Genomic DNA, 19,830 nt, shown 5'->3' with positions numbered 1-19,830 from the left:
GTGGAGTGAAGCCTGGGGCCTCCTTTTTTGTACTTCTCAGCGGGTAGGCCAGGCCACCACAAGAGGTCAATTTGGACACTATGGTCACATTTTAAAAAGAGAACTGTAATTATGACCTCTAATTATATACAGTTAGGCCCACCGAGTTAAAGATAATGGCACCTCCTGCTTGGGAGTATAAGTTAATTGCCTGCAGGGGTCAGAAGAGTGTGAACATCTGTCCCCTCCCCCAGCCCTCTCCTGGCCTGCGCCAACTGGCCTTCCTGCCATTGAAGCCTCGGGGTTGACACTGGTTAACACATGAGAGTGGGAGGTCAGATTTAACTGTTCAAGAGGGAAATAAAACTTTAGTGAGTCTAGACCTCATCTGTCTGCCCCAGTGGCCTTGTCACAACCCATGTCACCTGGAGCTCATGTCACAGGCCCTATTTTTATTGACAAAGGCCACATTCTACCTCGAGTACAGTTACTCTCATGTTTTCTGCCACTATTTTCTTCAAACTATGAAAACTTTTTTATTATAGAGTATCTCAAGTGTACTGCAAAAAGAGAACCCAGAGTCCCAAAATTGCCTTCCTGCCGCTACCACCACACCTTGGCACATCGATTTCATGTGTATTTTCCCTCGGTCCTGCCACCTCTACCACCTCCCCACCCCCCAGTAATGGGGATAATTGTATAATTCCTGCACATGTTGCGGTCTGTTATTTAAAAAATGTAGAGATTCTTTTTAACACAGCCACAATGTCAATAGCACATCTTAGAAATTTAATAATTACCTGATACTTCATCAATGTTTACATTTTTCCAATTGTTTATAATTCTTTTAAATCCTTTTCTTTTTAATCAAAAACCAGGCAGCATTCCATACCTTATAATTACTGATCCATCCCTCCTGGTCCCCTCTTTAGGGTCTCCTTCTGTATTTGTCTCTATTTTGTCCTTTTTTTTCTTGACTGCTGATAACGCTATTGTGTTGTTGTAGTTGTAGGTGGACTTCATACCTTTACTTTATTTTCTCATTTTTATGTGGTGCTGGGTATTGAACCCAGTGCCTCACATGTGCTAGGCAAGCTCTCTGCCACTGAGCCACAGCCCCAGTCCCTGGCACTATTATTTTTTAAGAGATTCGGTTGTTTGGTCTATAGAGTTCCCTATCATCTGGATTCTGCTGATTTATCTTGCATCGTCATTCAGCATGTTCCTCGGTCCCCTGAATTTTTTAATAAATCAATAATTAGACTTAGAGAAGGTGGTTTAACTTTGGTACCTGATGTTTGGGGCCAGATAATTCTTTGTTGGGGAACAGGAGGGTCTGTCCTGTGTCTTGTAGAACATGTCCCATCAGCACTCTTGGCCTCTACCCACTAGATGCCAGTAGCATACAAGTATGGACACACACACTGTTGCACACTCACCAGCCACAGCAAACATCAGTGACTGCAGACATTGCCAGGTGTTCCCAGGAGTACATAGTCCTGCCTCAGAAACATTGCTGTGGAAGCTTGAGGAGATTCAGATGGAACACTAGAGATTTTTCCTGTAAGATTACTTTTAAGCAGGGTGTCCCACCGCCATCAGGTGGGTGAAACGTTGTATCTAAGTGTTTCTTCTTGTCATTAGCAGCTCTTTGTGATCACTGTTAGATAAATTCATTCATTGGGGCTGCAAAGTGGAGGTGCAGTTTCATCATTCCTCCTTGAGGTGACCTTGAATACATTGTAGAGAGAAACTTCCCATCCATCACTTAGCCGCGCCTGGTGTACTAAGGAAAGGCAGAGCAGCTGTTTGCCTCTTCCCTTTAGCAGTTTCCAAAAGAATGAGTCAGTTCCCCAGCACTTTCCAAAGACGACCAATGAGTTTTAGCATTCTTTTAAATATCACTGCAGGGGCTGGGGATGTGGGTAGCGCGCTCGCCTGGCATGTGTGTGGCCCGGGTTCGATCCTCAGCACCACATACAAAGCTGTTGTGTCCGCTGAAAACTAAAAAATAAATATTAAAAAATTGTCTCTCTCTTTAAAAATAAATAAATGAATGAATATCACCGCAAACTTTTGGGTTAAGTATGTTTGATGCGTTTGAATGCAATGCAGTTGTTCTCCTGGTGGGAGCTCAGTTCACCCCATCTTTGGCCAGTGGGAAGGGCTTCAAAGTAGATTTGAACCCTTAGGACAGTAGACTCTGATGGCATCCTCGTCATCAGGTATGACAAAGTCCTCTGGGCTTATCTTATACGGTTTCTGGGCCATATGGAGTGCTTATTTCTTTAGTGGGAAATGACATTCAGAGATGACAGTCTGTTGCCACCAGTAATTTTAATCACATGGTCTTTTGATTTTGTTACCGATCTCAGGCTCTACCAAATGAACTCTTAGTACCCTGATAACACAGAACTTCTTTAGATGAACCTGTTGCTCAGAAGCACACTACATTTTTATATGCTAAGCCCCTCTGGTAGGTGGTGTTTCTTTGACCCTATGAAGTCACTGTTACAGGATGGACCCAGGATATGGAAATGGCCTGCTTGAGTTAACCTCAAGGAGGCCTTTATGGTTGAAGAATGGGGTAGGTTCTGGAAGTGGCAGAGCCTAGAAGCTGGTCAAAGTTGTACAGGACTGAGTGGAATACCCTTGAAAATCCATTCCTTGAGGGTCAGAAGACCCTTCCTTGTAAGCTGTCCATCAGGTCCAGGAGGGTGGCCATGCTTGTGTGTTGCAAACCCTGTATGCCAGTTCAACAGACTTCTTCCTCCTCTTCTTCATTCTGTGCAGATACCTGAAACTCTGGCTCACTCTGCCCCAGTGTGGGGCAGCCACCTGTGGCTCTCAGTGCTGCTCCTTCTCTTGACTCTAGCATGCTTCCCAAACCAAGAACTCAGTGGCCCAAGGAACACCTTCTTTTCCCCCAGAATGCAAATAAAAAGCATGCTACCAGTGATGTTGTTCCAGAGGGTGAATTCTTACCAGCTTCCCACAGGTCTGTGGAGAGGGCTCAGAGACCATCAAGTAAGGTCAACCCCTTGGTGAGACTCTGCATACACAGGGCAGGTGACAGTAGCAAGAGCTGAGAACATCTGGGGAGGGGGACACTGCTGTAGGTGGAGGTTTTCAGGAACGCTTCCTGCATAGTGGCACTGGGCAGCCCCGTGTTCCTTGCCTCAGTGCGTGCAGGCATGGCCAGCTGTCCCTCTACCCCTAGTCCCTCTGATCTCTCCCCTGATCATAATGGCACCAACTGTCAGGTTCCACAAGGGATTTGGGAGCCTTATTTCAAGGAGGCAGTCTATAGGGTTCTCTGAGGAGTTTTGCTCAGGGGGTGCACCAGGCTCCAGGTGTCACTTCTTAGAACAGTCCATTTTTCTCCTTAGTACCATCAGTGGACATGCCAAGTACAGCAAGCGTATGCTTTACCCCACCCTCTACACACCCCCACAGAGTCACACTCTGGAGCAGTAGTCATCTGGGGGGCATTAGGCTGGCAGCAGTAGGCTCCCCCTGCCCACTTGGCCTAGCAGGGTGGGCCAGATGCCTGTCGCCAAGCATCCCAGGGATAAGAGCTCACTGGAGCATGCTCCCTAGGTTTCCTCAGAACACAACGATCTGGGAAGATCAATGGGCTTAAAAACACAGGCTGAGCTGTCTATCTGAGCTGTCTAGCTCACCCCAAAGCCTTACCCTAAAAGTGCAGTAGCCACGCTGTCCTCTGGCACTGCTGAAGCCTGGAGGTTCCTGGGCAGACATTGGGCTCAGCACAAGCTTGTCAAAAAACATGCCAAAACCCTTTCTAGAAGAATCTTCAAAGGGCGGGTGAAGATGCAGGTACCACCTTGGTAGCACTTGGCTGCAGTGGATTTTTTCCTTCTCCGCTTTCTAATTTTCTTTGTCTGGTTTTGTTTGTACAGTATTTGCTGCCGCTTTTTTTTTCTTTTCCTCCTCTTGTTGAGTAAGGAAATGTGGGTTCCTGGTGAGAAAGCGGGCCCAGCTGCTCTGGTGAAGTAACCTGGCCCCCAGGCCTGCAGAGCTGCCCTCCAGGTGTCTTGGCCCTTCCGCCGCCCCCCGCCCACACCGTCACCCTTGGCTGATGTTACCTTTCCTTCTGGCTGGGTCTGTTTGTCCTGTTATCTGGTGTTTGTCCAACCCTCTTGGCTTTTCCAAAAGCAGTGTGCCCCAGATGTAAACTGAAAAACCTTTCCTTGGCTCAACGTTTATAATTCTGAGCCAAATACATGGCGTCGGCAGGAGGAGGTCAGGTTTGGCCTGAACTCACCTTCTAAGCGCCCAGCTTCCAGGCCTGGATGGACTTCATTCCGTGGAAAACTCCCTCGTGCTGGTGCTGCTGTTCTGGATGCTTCCCCACTGTCCTAGACGATCCAGGTGGCGACAGCCAAATTCCACAAACCAGGTAGCTTATAAGCAGCAGAAAATTATTTCTCACAGTTCTGGACGTTGAAAAAGTCAAGTCTCCAGCAGACTCCGTGTCTCATGGGGGCCCAAGTCTGGTTCATAGATGGCACCTCCCTGCTGCATCCTGCCGTGGTGGAAGAGGCAAGCCAGCTCTCTGGAGATGATAATCCCATCACAAGGACTTCACCCTTTTTTTTTTTTTTTTTTTTTTTAATTATTTTATTGTTGGTTGTTCATAACATTACATAGTTCTTAACATACCATATTTCACAGATTGATTCAAGTGGGTTATGAACTCCCATTTTTACCCCGTATACAGATTGCTGTGTCACATCAGTTACATTTCCATTGATTTACAAATTGCCTTTCTAGTGACTGATGTATTCTGCTGTCTATCCCATTCTCCACTGTCCCGTCACCCCTCCCCTCCCCTCCCCTCCCCTCCCCTACTCTCTCTCCATCCCCTCTACTATAAATCGTTTCTTCCACTTATATAATTTTCCTCCTACTCCTCCTTTCCTCTTATATGTAATTGTGTATAACCCTGAGGCTCACCTTCCAGTTCCATGCAATTTCCCTTAACTCTCACTTTCCCTCCCGCCTATCATCCCTGTTTAATGTTAATCTTCCTCAAGCTCTTCGTCTCTACCCTGTCCTTGGTTACTCCCCTTATATCAAAGAAGACATTTGACATTTGTTTTTTAAGGATTGGCTAGCTTCACTTAGCATAATCTGCTCTAATGCCATCCATTTCCCTCCAAATTCTATGATTTTGTCATTACTTCACCCTTCTTGAGAGGACCTGGTCACCTCTCCAAGACCCACCTCCTAACACTATCACATTGGTGTTTGCGTATCAACACATGAATTCAGAAGACATAAATATTCAGTCCATAGATACCACATATGCTGTGTGGCTGAAAAAAAGAAAGTCCTCTCTTTATTCTTCTTCTCCTCCTCCTCTTCCTTTTTCCTCTTCTCCTCTTCCTCTCCCCCCCGCCCAACTCCAAACACATCCAAAGAAAGAGGGATCCATCAAAGTAGACCTTATAGGCAAAATTCTTATTCTAGGGATGCAGCTTCTCTCAAAAACCCTTCTAGAGCCGGGTGCAATGGTGTCTGACTGTAATCCCAGCGGCTCAGGAGGCTGAGGCAGGAGGATCGAGAGTTCAAAGCCAACCTCAACAACTTAGCAAAGGCCCTAAGCAACTCAGTGAGACTCTGTGTCTAAATAAAATACAATATAGGGCTGGGGATGTGGCTCAGGGGTTGAGTGCCCCTGAGTTCAATCCCTGGTATACATCCCCCCCCCCCCATTTACAAAAACCTTCTGGAAATGTCTCTGGAGGCTGTCTTCAGAACACATTTCCCATTTGCCCGCCAAAAAGATCAGCTTGTTGCTTTATGGTTAAGCTAAATCTTAAACCCAAACTGTTCATTCCCAACTTCCTTGCCCATTGGCTTCCTGGGATCTTCTGCTTCCAAGATGGCAGGATTGGAAGTATGGTGGGCTCCTTCTCATTTCTCTTCCAACAGCACAATGTTGTGATTAGACCTTGTCTGGTGAAGCACGGAATCCTTTTATTTCCATGTCCTTTATGTATAGTCTTAATCTTGAATCTGTATATTTCCATACCTAACTGTATCTGAAATGAACTTCTCATGAACAGTTTAATGATAATTTTTGTTTGCAAGGATGACGGGTCGTACCACCATCTCTTTGTATCTAGGGGTATGTGCTGTCCAATGAGAGCTGAATGAGTGACACTTGTTATGATCTCCTCACCTACGGTGTAGCCCCTAAGAGAAACAGGTCCTAAGTGCTTAAATTGAGCCCTGCACAGAGCTCAGTGACCTGTAGTCCTGTTGCTAGAATCAGCAGCCCCAGGTTCACTCCGGAATAACAGTGGAGGAGACATCAAGGGTGTCCAGCACCGCTCCTTAGGAGAATGTACCACCGTCATCCCAAGGGCCTGTGAGGTCTTTAGTGTGGTAGACACAGACTGAAGTGGGATAAGGACCCTGAGTTTCTGATGGGACATATGCTTTCCTCTACTTGGGTCCCTCTTTGTAACTGAAGCTCAGGTCTCTAAGGGAGAAAGAGGGGATGGGTTTTCAGAGGACTTGTTTACCAGCGGAAGCCTGGTTGTACTGGGGGCGGTTGTAGTGGCTGGGTGCCTGTTTGTATGGATGTGGGCACACGGTCCTGGGCATCAGGAAGGAGAACTGGTTGGATCTGTCCCCTTCTGATCCTTTAGTAAGATGACCCAAACAGGGTTTAAGCAACCAGATTCCAAAGTGAATTCTTGGGTGATCTTGTGACTTTTCCTCTGAGAGGAGGTGTATCTCGGGGCACCGACGCCAGGGTTCTGAGCTGTGACACCTGCCAGTGTCACTCCAAGACGGATTCTTGGCTCCTGGAAAAGGGGCTTGGCACATGTCCCCAGATGAAGACAGCTAATGAAGTGCAAGTGGAATTATTCAATTGTCAGCGCTTACCGGCGCTGCTACACCCAGCAGGGGCCAGGCCACCATGGGAACCTCTGTCACCAAGGGAGAGTTGGTGCCAGGTTGCCAGCAACCCCGGCCCTTTACAGAGGAGGATGGAGCCTCTGGGTAGGGACTGAGCAGGGGATGATCTTCCCATAGTGGGGGAGAAGTGATGGTGGGTGGGGAGACCTGGGCTCTGGAGAAGGCAGGCCAACAGCGTGGAATCCAGGCATTGCTGAGCCCCCAGCTCTCCCCGACAGTTATTTGCCAGCCAGCTGATGGTCTGACTATCCCTCTGGGGACACTATCTCCAGTGTCTTTCTGGTTCTGACTCTGGCTTCTGGGCTTGGCACTTGCTTCCTCCTAGACACAAGAGTGGCCAGGTTCTGAGGATCTTGGTGCTCATCTTGTTCCTGCTCCAGGGGAAGCTATTGTGCACCCGGGGCTGGTTCCCATTTCTTCCTGGGTGATAACCTCTGGCTGTATCGCTAGTTGAAGAAAGAAGAAGGTTTTCAAAGAATTCCAGAGCCTGGAGGGCTGCAGTGTGTCTCCTCTGTTTCTCTTTCTGCATCATCCTCCAGTGTCCCCTCTGTTCATGGCTATCAGTTGCTGCAACCCCAGAGAGGGGTGGCCCAGGAGGCAGAAATCAGAGAATGCAGTGAACAGAGATTTACAACTGGAGGAGCTGTAGAGGGGAAGGGCCTTCTGAGGTCTATAAGTCTCTCTCCTACAGGAAGTTAAAAAATTATTTAAAAAAAAAACCAAACACCAAAGATAAGTACAGCACAGCACATCAAATGAGCCAATCAGGACTAACCAAAGAATCTTGCCTCTAAAATAAAAGTCTTGTCCCATGATACATGGGACAAAGACATAACTTGTTCTGGGTCACCTGTTGCCTGTGCCCTGGTCTTCAAGTTGTAAAATTTTAGTTTTAGCCCATATGGCTCCTCTCAGTTGACTCTCAGGTAGCTTCTAGAAAGACTTCCATCAACTAGTCAAAGGTGGTAAAGGGTAGGCAGTCACCATTAGGAAAATTAGACTACCCAGTTTTGGGGAGTCGGGGTGACTCTTCAGCAAAGGGCTGGAGCCCAAAAACAATAGGAAAAAAATGAGCACGTTACGTGGACCTCTCCTCAGAGATGAACAATTAGAATCAAAGGGCCCAGAAGACATCAGAGTTAAAGCAGCTCTTGTGGGAAGAAAACGGAAGTGGGGGGCACCCAGGTGGGGAGTGTCAGCGTGCTCCCCTGCTGCTCCAGCAGAGATGCAATGGCAATAGAGTGTCAGGGAGGCCCAGGAAAAGTCCCCAACCCCCACCCTAGTGCCAAGTTAGACTTAGGGCTCCTCCGAGACCTCCGGAGACCACAGACCCAGGCATTTGACTCCCAGCCAGGATGCACTTCCTTCCAGGATCTCTTTCTGCAGGAAATGGTGTTAGGGGTAATAAATGGGCCATTGATCCAAGTTAGAAAGACGCCCTGGGTTGGGAGCTGTAATGCATCCCTCATGCGTAGAGTCGATGGTGACTCCGCTCCTCAGGCCCAGTAAAATCCTCATCTGGAGCTCACTAGTCACTCTTTTTAAGCTGAGAGAAACTCAAAAGACTCACGACTGGGAGCCTGATAGCACCCAGCATGCTGCACATGTGTGTGATCCGCCCTCCTTCACCCCAGCAGGACATGGATCACCTTTCTGGTCCAACAGTCAGCTGTTGGTTCCCATGCACTTGATGGTTGGTTCTCACTCTCCTGGTGCCTTCGGAGCAACAGGGAGTTTCAAGTGTTCTTTTGGCTCATTTTTGGGGGGCAGACAGGCCATTTTTGGTATTCTCTATATCCAGCTCTCATCCTGAAGAAGATGTTTAAAGTCACAACTGGGCATCTATTTGTGTGAGTCTTTCATTCGAGAAAACCCTGGCGTGCTGAAGCTGTCCGCCGGGCTCTATGGTGTCACTTTCTCCCAGTCTCTCTGAGAACCCACTGGACATTTGCACGTGCATGGTGAATCCTTGCATTTCCTACCTCATCCCTGTTGCTCCTCACATTACAACTTCTTTCCCTTTGGAAGTAGACAGAGTGTTGGTGGCCAATGACATTACTAGAGCTCACTGCAGCTCTCCTTTCTGCTTCCTGATCAGAGGCAGCCATTTGAGATGTCTTGATCTACTGCAGCAAGAGCCAAAGGGTATGACTCTTCAGTGGTTTCAAAGCTGCAAGTGTAGATATTCTGTCTGTCTTAACTTGCACCTAGGGATCTTGCAAAAAAAGAAGAGTGAAATTAAAGACATCAGCAAGATGAATGGTATTATCTGTTTGCTCTTGATGGTGTTCTATTTGAGACAGTTGTTCCAGAAGCTGCGTTTGCCAACCCTAGCTCATAGATCTATGAGTGTAGCACAGACAGTGCTTGTCAACCTCATCTCTGGACTGGATAGTGTTTGATGGTGCAGACTCTCCTGCACCCTGTAGAATGCTGGGCAATATCCCTGGCCTCTCCACCTATGAGGTGCCAGGGCTGCACTTCCCCTCCGGCCTAGTCATAACAATCAAAAATGTTTCCAGACGTGGCCATACATCCTTGTGCTGGAGTGCGGAATTTCCCCTGGCTGAGAAACAGTGGCTTAGTAAGGTGATGATGGATGAAACCAAGCAGATGTACTCAGGTCCCCAGGAAATGTGCCGCTTGCTTTGTTTCTTTGTTTCATTTGTTTCTTGTCCCCTTGGCCCTAAATTAATCACTTTTTTTTCCCTCTCCATTTTTAAGCAAATACTTTCAGATATATCACTCTTACATGGAATGGTAGAAAATGGAGAAAGATGTTTCAAAGCAAAGAGATCTAGCGAAATCATAAATGAAAAAGGATATCAGAGACGGACTTGTCTTCCTTAGTGGATTTCTTTGGATGGTATTCACAGACCCTTGATTTGCTCTTAAAGGTGGTTATTCACCTTTCTCATGTATCAGAATTCCCTGAACAATTTTTTTTAAAAACTCTGTCACCTCGGGTTGATCTTATACCCTGAGGTCATCAAACACTTCTCCCCCAGCTTAGTGCTGAGCTTCAGATAGTTAGAGTTAGCTGAGCAGCAGATGGGTTGAGCCACTCATCCATTTATTTAATAGCTATTTATCTGCACCCCATTAGGTCCCTAACACTAGGCTAGGTGCTGGGACTAGGAGGAGAGCAAGGAGGAGACATCCTGGCACAGTTCACTTTCTAGGAGAGAACGTGGGAGAGAGTATGAGCATCTTAGTATGTGCATGTGCCCAGTGTACCTATGTTCTTATATCTGAAAATTTCCGTCCAAGTGTGTGTCATTGTTTAGTTATTTTGTTTGTTCCTAAATAACTTTTATTCAGTTACATAATGATCTTTTATCATCCTGTAAAACACTTCCTATGTAAAGGAGAGCAGAAAGAGGAAAAAAAAAAAAAGAAACACATCAGCCCTATGGGAAACTAAATGATTTCTAGGAAGTAATGGCTGTTGTCTCAGGCTTTCCATATGGAGAATGTTCTGTCATCATTTTGTTGAGTCGGTCAACTCAACTCAGAGATGCCAAGGTCGGTCGTCCCTTACATTCTTTTGAGGCCGGCCTATGAGAATTAAACCAGAGACTTCCTGTTGGCTTTCATATTCTTAGTTTGTTAAAATACATGGCCTCTATGAATCACTTCTCTCTGGTACAAAACCCCAGAGGAAGGGGATGAATGTAGACAGAAATCACACCAGGAACCCACAAAATACCTGCACCAACCTGGATGGATGGGTGGCTCTGGACTGGACCTACAGGTGCCCACCATGACGGGCCACAGCTTTCCAGGGACAGTAGTATATTATCCCAACCTTTCTGAGAGCGTTCGCTGCCTCCAGAGGCTTTGGAGCAGATGGCCCATTTGGTTGGTGCCTCTTGGGGCCCCATAGTCCTGGCAGCCACAGATTGGAAAGGGAAGAAGAAGTCAAGGAACATTAAAGGCAGAGCCAGGAAGAGTGTGGAAGGAAATGAAAAACACCAGTCTGGTGCAGATGTGGGACTGGAACCTCCAGATCCTCCTGCCAGGCTGGTGTTGTTCTCATCCTACACACAGAGGAAAAGCCTCGTCCTTTCCCAGAAAGAACCATCTCCACACCTTGGGAAAATGAGGCTGAATGTTTTTCTTAATCCAAAGAGCTGAATCCCTGATTCTGGAATCTTTGTTACCTGCTTCTCTCACTGTAGCATATGATCGTTGTGTGTGTCCATTCAAGAGGAGAGGATTTGAAAACATCTTTAAGGGGTGGGACTGTTTTTCAGTCTTGGACTCCAGGGAAGACGCAATGTGATAAGACAATTGCATTAAAGATGAAAATTGAAATGGGCCGCTGGGAACCAGTCCAGAGGAGAAGGAACATTGTCACTGAAGCATGAGCAGAAGAATTTTTTTAATACAGGAGTTGATATTGGCTCCGTGTTGATGATGGTCGCAACAGCATGCTGCCTGTTGTACTAAATTAACCCATAGTAAGTGACTTGGGTTCCTGGACTAGGATGCCAAGTTGGCTATAGTTGGGCGGAATCACCTATCCAATATGAAAGAGGCAATGCTTCTTTGGTCCCCTGCTCCCCACTCTGGCTCCCCAGAATACAACATAGAGGACACTCCTGCCAAGTGGATCTTCTTTCCTAGAAAGAGTTCTGGGATGAAATACCCCCTCTTTTTTTTAATCCTAAACCAGGTTGAACCATCTGGAGAGGTGGCTGGTGGACCACCCTTTAAGCCAGGAAAAATCCTTCAGTCCATCACTTCCCTCCCTAGGTGGATGGCCTTTCAGAATCAGCCATGCCTGTGAGGCACAAGTATCCCCCATGCCCAGACAGCTCCTCTGTCCCCAAAAATGACTCTGGCCAAGAAACTGCAAAACAAATATTCTCTGTAAAAGGGAGGCTTCTATCAGAATGTACCCCTTCTACCCAAAGAGGAAAACCTTCTCTAGGTTCTCCTGGTCAGAGAGGTTTTTAGGAAGACCCAGAGTGTGCTCATGACAATAGCTTATGACCCAAGGTGGGCAGTGGGACTGAGCCCCAGAGAGAGAGGCAGTGGAGGGCAGAGGAGAGAGCTGGGGCCATGCTGGTCTTCACAGGAGGGATGAAAGAAGCAGCTAGAAGGACTGCGTAGAGCCTGTGTCTTCAGGGGTCCCAGGTCTGTGGGAGGAGCAGTGTATTTGGGCCCCGGTTCTGTAACCAGCTCAAATTTTTGTTTCTGCCTTTTGATAAATCCACCATCTAAAGAAAAGAGAGCACCCACACAAACAATGAGGTGTGTTTTTATCCGTAAGGCAGCACCCTAGAAAAACTTTAGATAATTATACTAATATGAAAGGTTTGCCAACATTTGTTGTATATATGTATCAGCACCCCTACCCCCTGCCACCTTTTTTTTCTTTTTTTTTTTTTTTTTTTTTTTTTGACACAGAGTCGCTAAGTTGCTAAGGCTGCCTTCAAACTTGGGATCCTCTTACCTCAGCCTCCCAAGTCACAGAGATTATAGGTGTGTGCTGCTGTGCCAAGCTGAAGTGAAAATGATTTTAAAGAAATTTCAGAAAACTGTTTTCCATATACAGTAGTTTCCCCTTAATCTCAAGGCATCCATGATCCCAAATGGATGACTAAAACCACAGATGTACTGGCTCCTGTATATATTTTCCCCTAAACATACCAACAACAAAATTTAATTTATAAGCTAATCACTATAAAAGATTAACAACAATAGCTAAAACCAAAATGGAATAATTATAAAAATGTACTCTAATAAAAGACATGAATTATTTTCTTCTAGGAATGTCCATTCAGGAATTCCAAATGATGGGAAACCAAAGCTTAGCAAAACCATAGCTGAGGGGGAACTATTGTAAACCTGATTTCTAAAAAATAGATTTGTGTGCCTGAGTATAAATCCATGTGTGCTGGCATTCCAGTGACTATACAGAAATGCTTGTTCTTACATAGACAATTTTTGGACATATATAGAAGAAAATATGAGTCTGGAAGTGGGTCCATAGAGAAGGCATGTGTTTCTCAGGAACCACCAGGAACATATTTCTTTATGTTTAATATGCATTATTTTCATGAGCGTTAAAAGGGGGAGTAGAAACTTAGGCCTTTTAATAATATGTAATAATAAGCATTGTAGCAACTCTGGTAGGAGAGAAGGGAGGTTGTCTACTCTGAGGACTACGGCACACAGAGGGTGTCAGGGTGGGGGCCAGCGTACAGGTATGCCACACTGGAAGCCAAATAAAGGCCTTCTGGTATTGACCTAAACAAATCTAGAAGGTCAGTGCTTAGCTTACTGGTTGAGGAAAGAGGTCTGTTGATTACTCCATTTTCATTTATCTGTAAATGTGGGTATTGAACCCAGATAATATTATATTAAGTTCACTAACAAATGAAAACAAAAGATGCCACATAACACATCTTTGCAATCTTGAGGTAGGCTTGATTCCTTAGTGAAGACCCAAAGACAGTAAGCTATAAAAGCACAAATTGGTAAATTGAACTTCATAAGAATTAAAGGTTTCTGCTTACTGAAATGTACTATCAGGAAACTGAATAGATAAGCCATGAATGAATATTTATGTATATCACAAATTATGTATATGTATCCCAAGTTTGTATTTATATTCAGAATAGTTAAAGAAATCTTATGGTTGAATATTAAATTGAACTTAGTTTAAAAAATGGGCAAAAGTCTTGAGCCAACTTTTCCTGTAAGAAGATACACAAATAACTGCTGAGCACATAAAAAGATGCTCAATATAACTTGTTATCAGGGAAGTACAAACTTAAACACAGTTAACTCTATTGCACATTCACTAGATGGCGAAAATTTTTGAAGATCGAATTTCAAGTGTTAGCAAAAATGTTGAAAAATGTTGAACAACTATAACCTCTTGCACAGAACATGGTTTAGCAATTCCCTGCAAACATACTCTCACAACAGTTACTCAAGAAAAATGAAAACATGCCCTGGAAGCCTGGTACAAAAATTCATAGCAGCTTTTAAAAATAATACCTATACCTGGAAACAAGTCAAATGTCCATTCATAGGTAGCTGGATAAACCAACTGTGGTATGTCCATTCAGTGAAATACTACTAATGATAATTTAAGAATGAACTAGTGACATTATATCATAGGTAAGTAACAGAGAGCAAAATAGTGGTTTGCCTAGAGCAAGGACAGGTGTGTTTGTAGTGGGGTACCAGGAAACTTTTGGGGATGATGGCAATGTGTCTCTTTGTTGCGTTCTTAATCTTGATTATGGTAGTATAAAATCTGTCAGAATTTATCAGCTGTACACTTGAAATGGGTGTATTTTACTGATGTAACTCTTCACTAAAGAAAGCTTTTTTTTTTCTTAAGAATGGCCCCTGGGGAAGAGCTGGCAGTTAGGGCAGGCATGCATGATCACACACCACCACATGCAGTTCTCATTTGTCAGTTTGCTTGCCAAGATGTCCAGGGGCAAGAATCCCAAACCCTGCCCTCCATTCCATTCTCTGCCTCAGGCTTCTTAGGACTTGAGTCTTTCAGCATAGAAGGTAGGGCTGTAGGAATGCACCTGTGTGCTCCACTTACCTGTGTGCCTGGAGACTGGCCTGAGTATCATGGTGGCATTAGTATTGTTCTCTGTGGAGCCCTGGGGCATGGCATATCTGGTTAGAAGGAAAGATGGAGTTTATCTTCCAGCAACCTGTACTTGTCTACTTGTGTATCTGCCTGGCTTGGCTTGGGTGGTGCGGGTGACATAGGGAGTTGTTGTGTGGGTCTGACAGGCTCTCCAAGCTTCAGTTCTCCTGAAATCCTGTGAATGTTGATGGTCCTCTTCTTTTAAGGTTCTCTTTCTTGCATCATGACTTCTATTAATCTGTGGCCCTCATACTTCCTCCTGTGGTCCAGTGTGTTTTTGAAGAATACAGAGTTTTCATTTACTAGCAAAATTAATAGGAAAGGTTCCTGACGTCTCTGCATTTCCTCTTAGCTGGGAAACTTCCTGGTCTCCCTGGGAGGTGAGACCATCGACTCAGGCCAATGTCAGGTCACCTGTCGCATTTGAATTCTCAGAGAAGGCACAGAACCATTGTTTGGTGAGAAGCAGCAGCTTGTTCTCTTAGCTCTTTTGTGAAAGGAGGGATAGGAGGAGGAAGCCACAGAGCTTGTCTCTCTGGGCTCATGGGTGCCAGCAACACTACTAATAGCAAGACCTGTAGGGAGATGAAGGGAGCCAGGCAGTGGGAGCCTGGGAGCAGTGAGCAGAACTTGGAGCTTTTCGATTAATCATTCTATGTATGTGTGTATGTGCCTGTACATACATGTGTGCATGTGGGGGGTATTTCTTTTAGTCGGGAGGGATGACTGTTTTAGGAATTTCACCTCAGGAGTTGCCAAATAAGTTTATTTACCTGTTTCTCATACAATATCTACTTATTAAAATGAACTTTTACTGCATTATGGAGTATAACTAACAGGCTTCCTGCAGGCAAAGTTAAAAAAAGAAAAAAAAAAGGCCTGCAGAGTAAAGTTCCTTTACTTCTTTTTGAGACATTGTCTTCTGAAACCAGCGTCATCCCTATTATTAATCGCTCGTGGGTCTTTATACTGTATCGCATTACTCCCTTGGAATTAAACTGCACATATAAAGTATGAAAAATGTACTTTTTAAAACAGTAAAAAAAAAAAGTAATTTTCTCACATAATACCCAAAATAAAGTGCCATGGAGCCATTAGTAGTAAATTGAATTTTTTGGTATGTAATTTGTACAAAAACTGACAAGCGCGAGCCCCCCGTCTCCCCCATCATTAGTCACCGGGTTTAGCGGACATGGAGGTGGTAATCTGCAAGGGCAGGCATTTTGATGTCGACTTCAATTGCACACTTCATTTATTTGGACAGGGCACAGGCGGCAGCTTCTGTCACGGGGCATCACCGCACTATTAGCGAATTTCGCCCCAGGGCAGCTGGGACGCTGTGCTGGGGCAGATGTTCTTTTCAGCCTATTCAGTGACCATTCTTGGGGGTTGTTTACTGTTGCCATGGTGACCTTCATTTCCATAGCAGCAGCGCTGCTGTTTCTCAGAGGAAAATGAATTTAGTTATAAAAGGATAATATTTTTCTCTGTCTCTGTATAACCTGCCATCTGTCAACTGGTGGATCGGTAAGGATTCAGAAACCTATTAAGAATTATAGCAATAAAATAATGGGTATTTTTTTTGGCCTGTATTAAAAGCAATAATAGATGTAGAAACAAGCACTGAACCCTCAACATCAGAACTTTACATTTTTCTTTATATTTTAAGTGCTTTCTTTTAATGCCTCCACCACCACGGCACACATGGCACACACACAACACCTCGTAAATTGTCATTTGCATTCTGCTGACAGTGGAAATGACCACAAAACAAATGTCTTGTTTGTATCTCAGTTGATGCAGGTGTATTTAATGCTTTCTCTCAATGCTGTGAGCTTTCCCCAGTTCATAAAGATTCCTGTGGCTGAACTTCCCATTGTCACCGACTCCCCTGCTTCTCCACCGCAGGGTAAAGGCTGAGGGAAAGCACAGATCAGCAACTTACAGGAACATACAGTGCAAATGATGACATTAGCAGAATGAGAAGAGACTGTTCTCATCTGGTTAGGGGGAAAAAGCTACTAACATGCTTCTTAAATCTCCTTCTAGAATATGTTTTCTTCCTCTCAAATCCAAATGGTAAGAAAGTCACCTTTGGGACAGCTCATCTAGTTCCCAGATTTCTTCTTCTTCTTCTTCTTCTTCTTCTTCTTCTTCTTCTTCTTCTTCTTCTTCTTCTTCTTCTTCTTCTTCTTCTTCTTCTTCTTCCTTCTTCTTCCTTCTTCTTCTTCCTTCTTCCTTCTTCCTTCTTCCTTCTTCCTTCTTCCTTCTTCTTCCTTCTTCCTTCTTCCTTCTTCCTTCTTCCTTCTTCCTTCTTCTTCCTTCTTCTTCTTTCTTCTTCCTTCTTCTTTCTTCTTCTTCTTCTTCTTTCTTCTTTCTTCTTTCTTCTTCTTCTTTCTTCTTCTTCTTCTTCTTCTTTCTTCTTCTTCTTCTTCTTCTTTCTTCTTCTTCTTCTTCTTTCTTCTTTCTTCTTCTTCTTCTTCTTCTTCTTCTTCTTCTTCTTCTTCTTCTTCTCCTTCTTCCTTCTTCCTTCTTCCTTCTTCTTCCTTCTTCCTTCTTCTTCTTTCTTCTTTCTTCTTTCTTCTTTCTTCTTCTTCTTCCTTCTTCCTTCTTCCTTCTTCCTTCTTCCTTCTTCCTTCTTCCTTCTTCCTTCTCCTTCTTCCTTCTTCCTTCTTCCTTCTTCCTTCTTCCTTCTTTCTTCTTCTTCTTCTTCTTCTTCCTTCTTCCTTCTTCTTCTTCCTTCTTCCTTCTTCCTTCTTCCTTCATCTTCTTTCTTCTTTCTTCTTCTTTCTTCTTCTTCTTCTTCTTTCCTCTGTTGCATTCATAAACGGTAACTTACAGGGATAAAAGCACACACACACACCGGCCCCGTTGTAAATAATGTTATTTATTGGTTGATTTTTCCAGATCCTGACATTGATGCTGCCAGTGCCATGATGCTTTTGAATACTCCCCCTGAGATACAAGCAGGTTGTGAGTAGATATTTCTATAGCCTACAGCACCATAGTTTCTGAACTTACCCTTCTCATTTATATCCCAGGCCATAGGAAGAACTAATGCTGAAGCAGACCCTCCCTTGTCATCAGGTTACAAACTACAGCAGTGCGCGGTTACACGCCTAAACATACAGACATGTGGCCACGAGCGTGTGTAGATGAATGCACACATGAGGAAGTTCTGATGATAGAATTTCAGGGCTTACAACATGGGGAGAGAGAAACAGGCCCCATCATGAATCCCAGTGGGGAGAACTTCCTTTCTCCTGTAGGAATTGTTGCTCTGAGTTGGTAGGAGAGGCTCCTGGAAGCCAGCTTCCCATGTCGGTGCTAAGCAATACCCATTTTTAGACATTCCTCTCCAGGACCTCATTAATGTCAGGCTGCCATTTTGAAAAGTCTGGCCTGTTCAATCTTGAAAATGAGGCCATGATACTCCTTGATTCAGCCAAGCAGGGTTCTTGTCTTCACCTTCTCTTGGCCACTGAGCAATGTCAAGTTTGAGATAACTCTTTTCTTTACTTGGACTTCACTTCTACCTACCACCCAAGGTTTATTCATATCTTTGGAGCTAGACTACTGAGTTCTGGAAGTCTCCTTCCATGAAAATGACCTGAAGTGAAGATATTGCCCCTTCTTTCTCCTGACTTAGGCCCACATCCCACACCTAGCAGACAGATCTGGTCACTAGGATCTACCCAGCTTGTCATAGGGACCTGTCTCATTCCTGTGACTGGTTCTTCTGCGTCCTGAAGGCCTTGTGGCCTCCTGAGCAATGGGAATGCCCCACTTTTAGAGAACAGTGTTGTCCTCAGGAATGGTCCATCCCTAAACCCTTAATAGGTGTCATTATGGACTGATGCAGGGATTCAAACCACCTTTCATCGCTCTCTGCTTCTCCCAGCCTTCCTGACAGCTTTAAGAAATTGGACTCGGTTCTTCTTTGTTCCTTTTTAAAGACCCAAGAGACATAGCCAGGCGTTCTCAGAGAAACCTGGTCTTCTGCCTGGGGTCGCCCTTTTTGGCTCCTAAGGGTGCACAACTCCCATTCTGCCCTTGCTGAATCTGACTGCCAGCATTCCTGTCCCTCTGACCAGCAGACCCCACGTCTAGGCAGATGTGTGACTGACGTACTATAGCCATTCACCTGAAACAAGGCTTTTGAGTGATGCTTTATGTTTCAGAGAAATATATACTTGAAAACCTCTGTTCTCCGGAGGCATCATAGAAAAATGACAGCCCAGATTGTAATCAGGTTACGGGCTGAAATGGTTTCTAACATCAAGTTGCATAACCCATCCTAGGGAAAACATTGATGTCATCAGAATCAGTGTGAGGTTCAGGCCCCTTCCCCCAGCACCCCACCACTCTACTTTAAAGATAAACTCTTGTGATGAACTGCTTGCTGGGAGTGAGAGGTACAATGGAGATTCTGGAAAAGGCAGTGGGATTGAGGGAACATTCTCAGATGCTCAGCATCTTCTGTGAAAGGCCAGTGTTACTGGATTCGTGACTAGAGATGGGAAAGGAAAGGGGTACTCCTGGTTAACTGAGGGGTTGAGTGTTGTCTTGGCTAAGGGGCAGTCTTTCCTCAGTAAGTAACCTCCAACTACAGGATTCTCTGTAAGCCATAGGCCTATCTGTGTTGGAATGCTGAATTTGATTTTTTAAAGGCTTAGCATTCCTGTTTGAAAGGTTTAGGAGCATTCTTAGAAAGCTTTCTTAGAAAGCCTTGGCTATTTCCACTGTGGGAAGAGTCCATATGGCCTCAGCTTTCAGGAAGGCCCAAGGCCCTCTAGACGGGAAGAACCAGGATGCCTGCAAAGGTCATAGCGAGAGATACTCTGCAGAAGCTGCTCAGAGAGCTAGGGACACCACCCTTATATTCACCCTTGTATTCCCAAGTGCATGCGTGAGGGGTGGACAGATGGACAGTAAAGCCCTTAGAGGTGGGAGCTCATGCTCTGTAGGAAGGGAGTGAAGAGACATCCAGACAGCCAGGTGGCCCCTCCTCAACCTCTCCTAGACACCGCCAGCGGTAACTGGCTTCAGCAATGGACCACAGCTTTTAGCCAGCTCCCCTTTCCTTTGCTGCCTCCTTTGGATCTTGCCTTGAGGCCTGAGGCAGTACTTTGCCTCCTTTAGGTGAAGGGTGACAGAGCTAGAACAACAAAGCCACCATTCCCCACCCTGCCAGTGTTGAACCAGGCCTAGAAAAAGTGAGCCTGGGCAAATGTGTAGAGGCAGTGGCCAGCTGTGGGGCCCTC

At 45.1% G+C, this 19,830-nt stretch overlaps 1 protein-coding gene across 7 annotated transcripts in view; it reads left to right on the top strand.

Moving 5' to 3' along the window:
* The window catches only part of FOXN3 (forkhead box N3), a 382,952-nt gene that overhangs the window by 339,812 nt on the left and 23,310 nt on the right, over positions 1–19,830 (top strand). For 5 of the 7 annotated variants that reach the window (XM_081291233.1, XM_081291234.1, XM_081291236.1 and 2 more), the window contains one exon: positions 17,474–17,539. The exons of 1 other annotated variant lie outside the window; for it this stretch is intronic. In XM_081291233.1, coding sequence (XP_081147359.1) covers positions 17,474–17,539 — 66 coding nt within the window. The remainder of the gene's footprint in view (positions 1–17,473; positions 17,540–19,830) is intronic. One more of the 7 variants, XM_081291238.1, reaches the window with a different exon arrangement.

This window comes from Spermophilus citellus (assembly GCF_964194105.1).
Source record: "Spermophilus citellus genome assembly, chromosome: 4".
Classification (NCBI taxonomy): Eukaryota; Metazoa; Chordata; class Mammalia; order Rodentia; family Sciuridae; genus Spermophilus; species Spermophilus citellus.
Note: the sequence above shows the minus strand (reverse complement) of the source record. Positions and strands in the feature narration are given on the sequence as shown.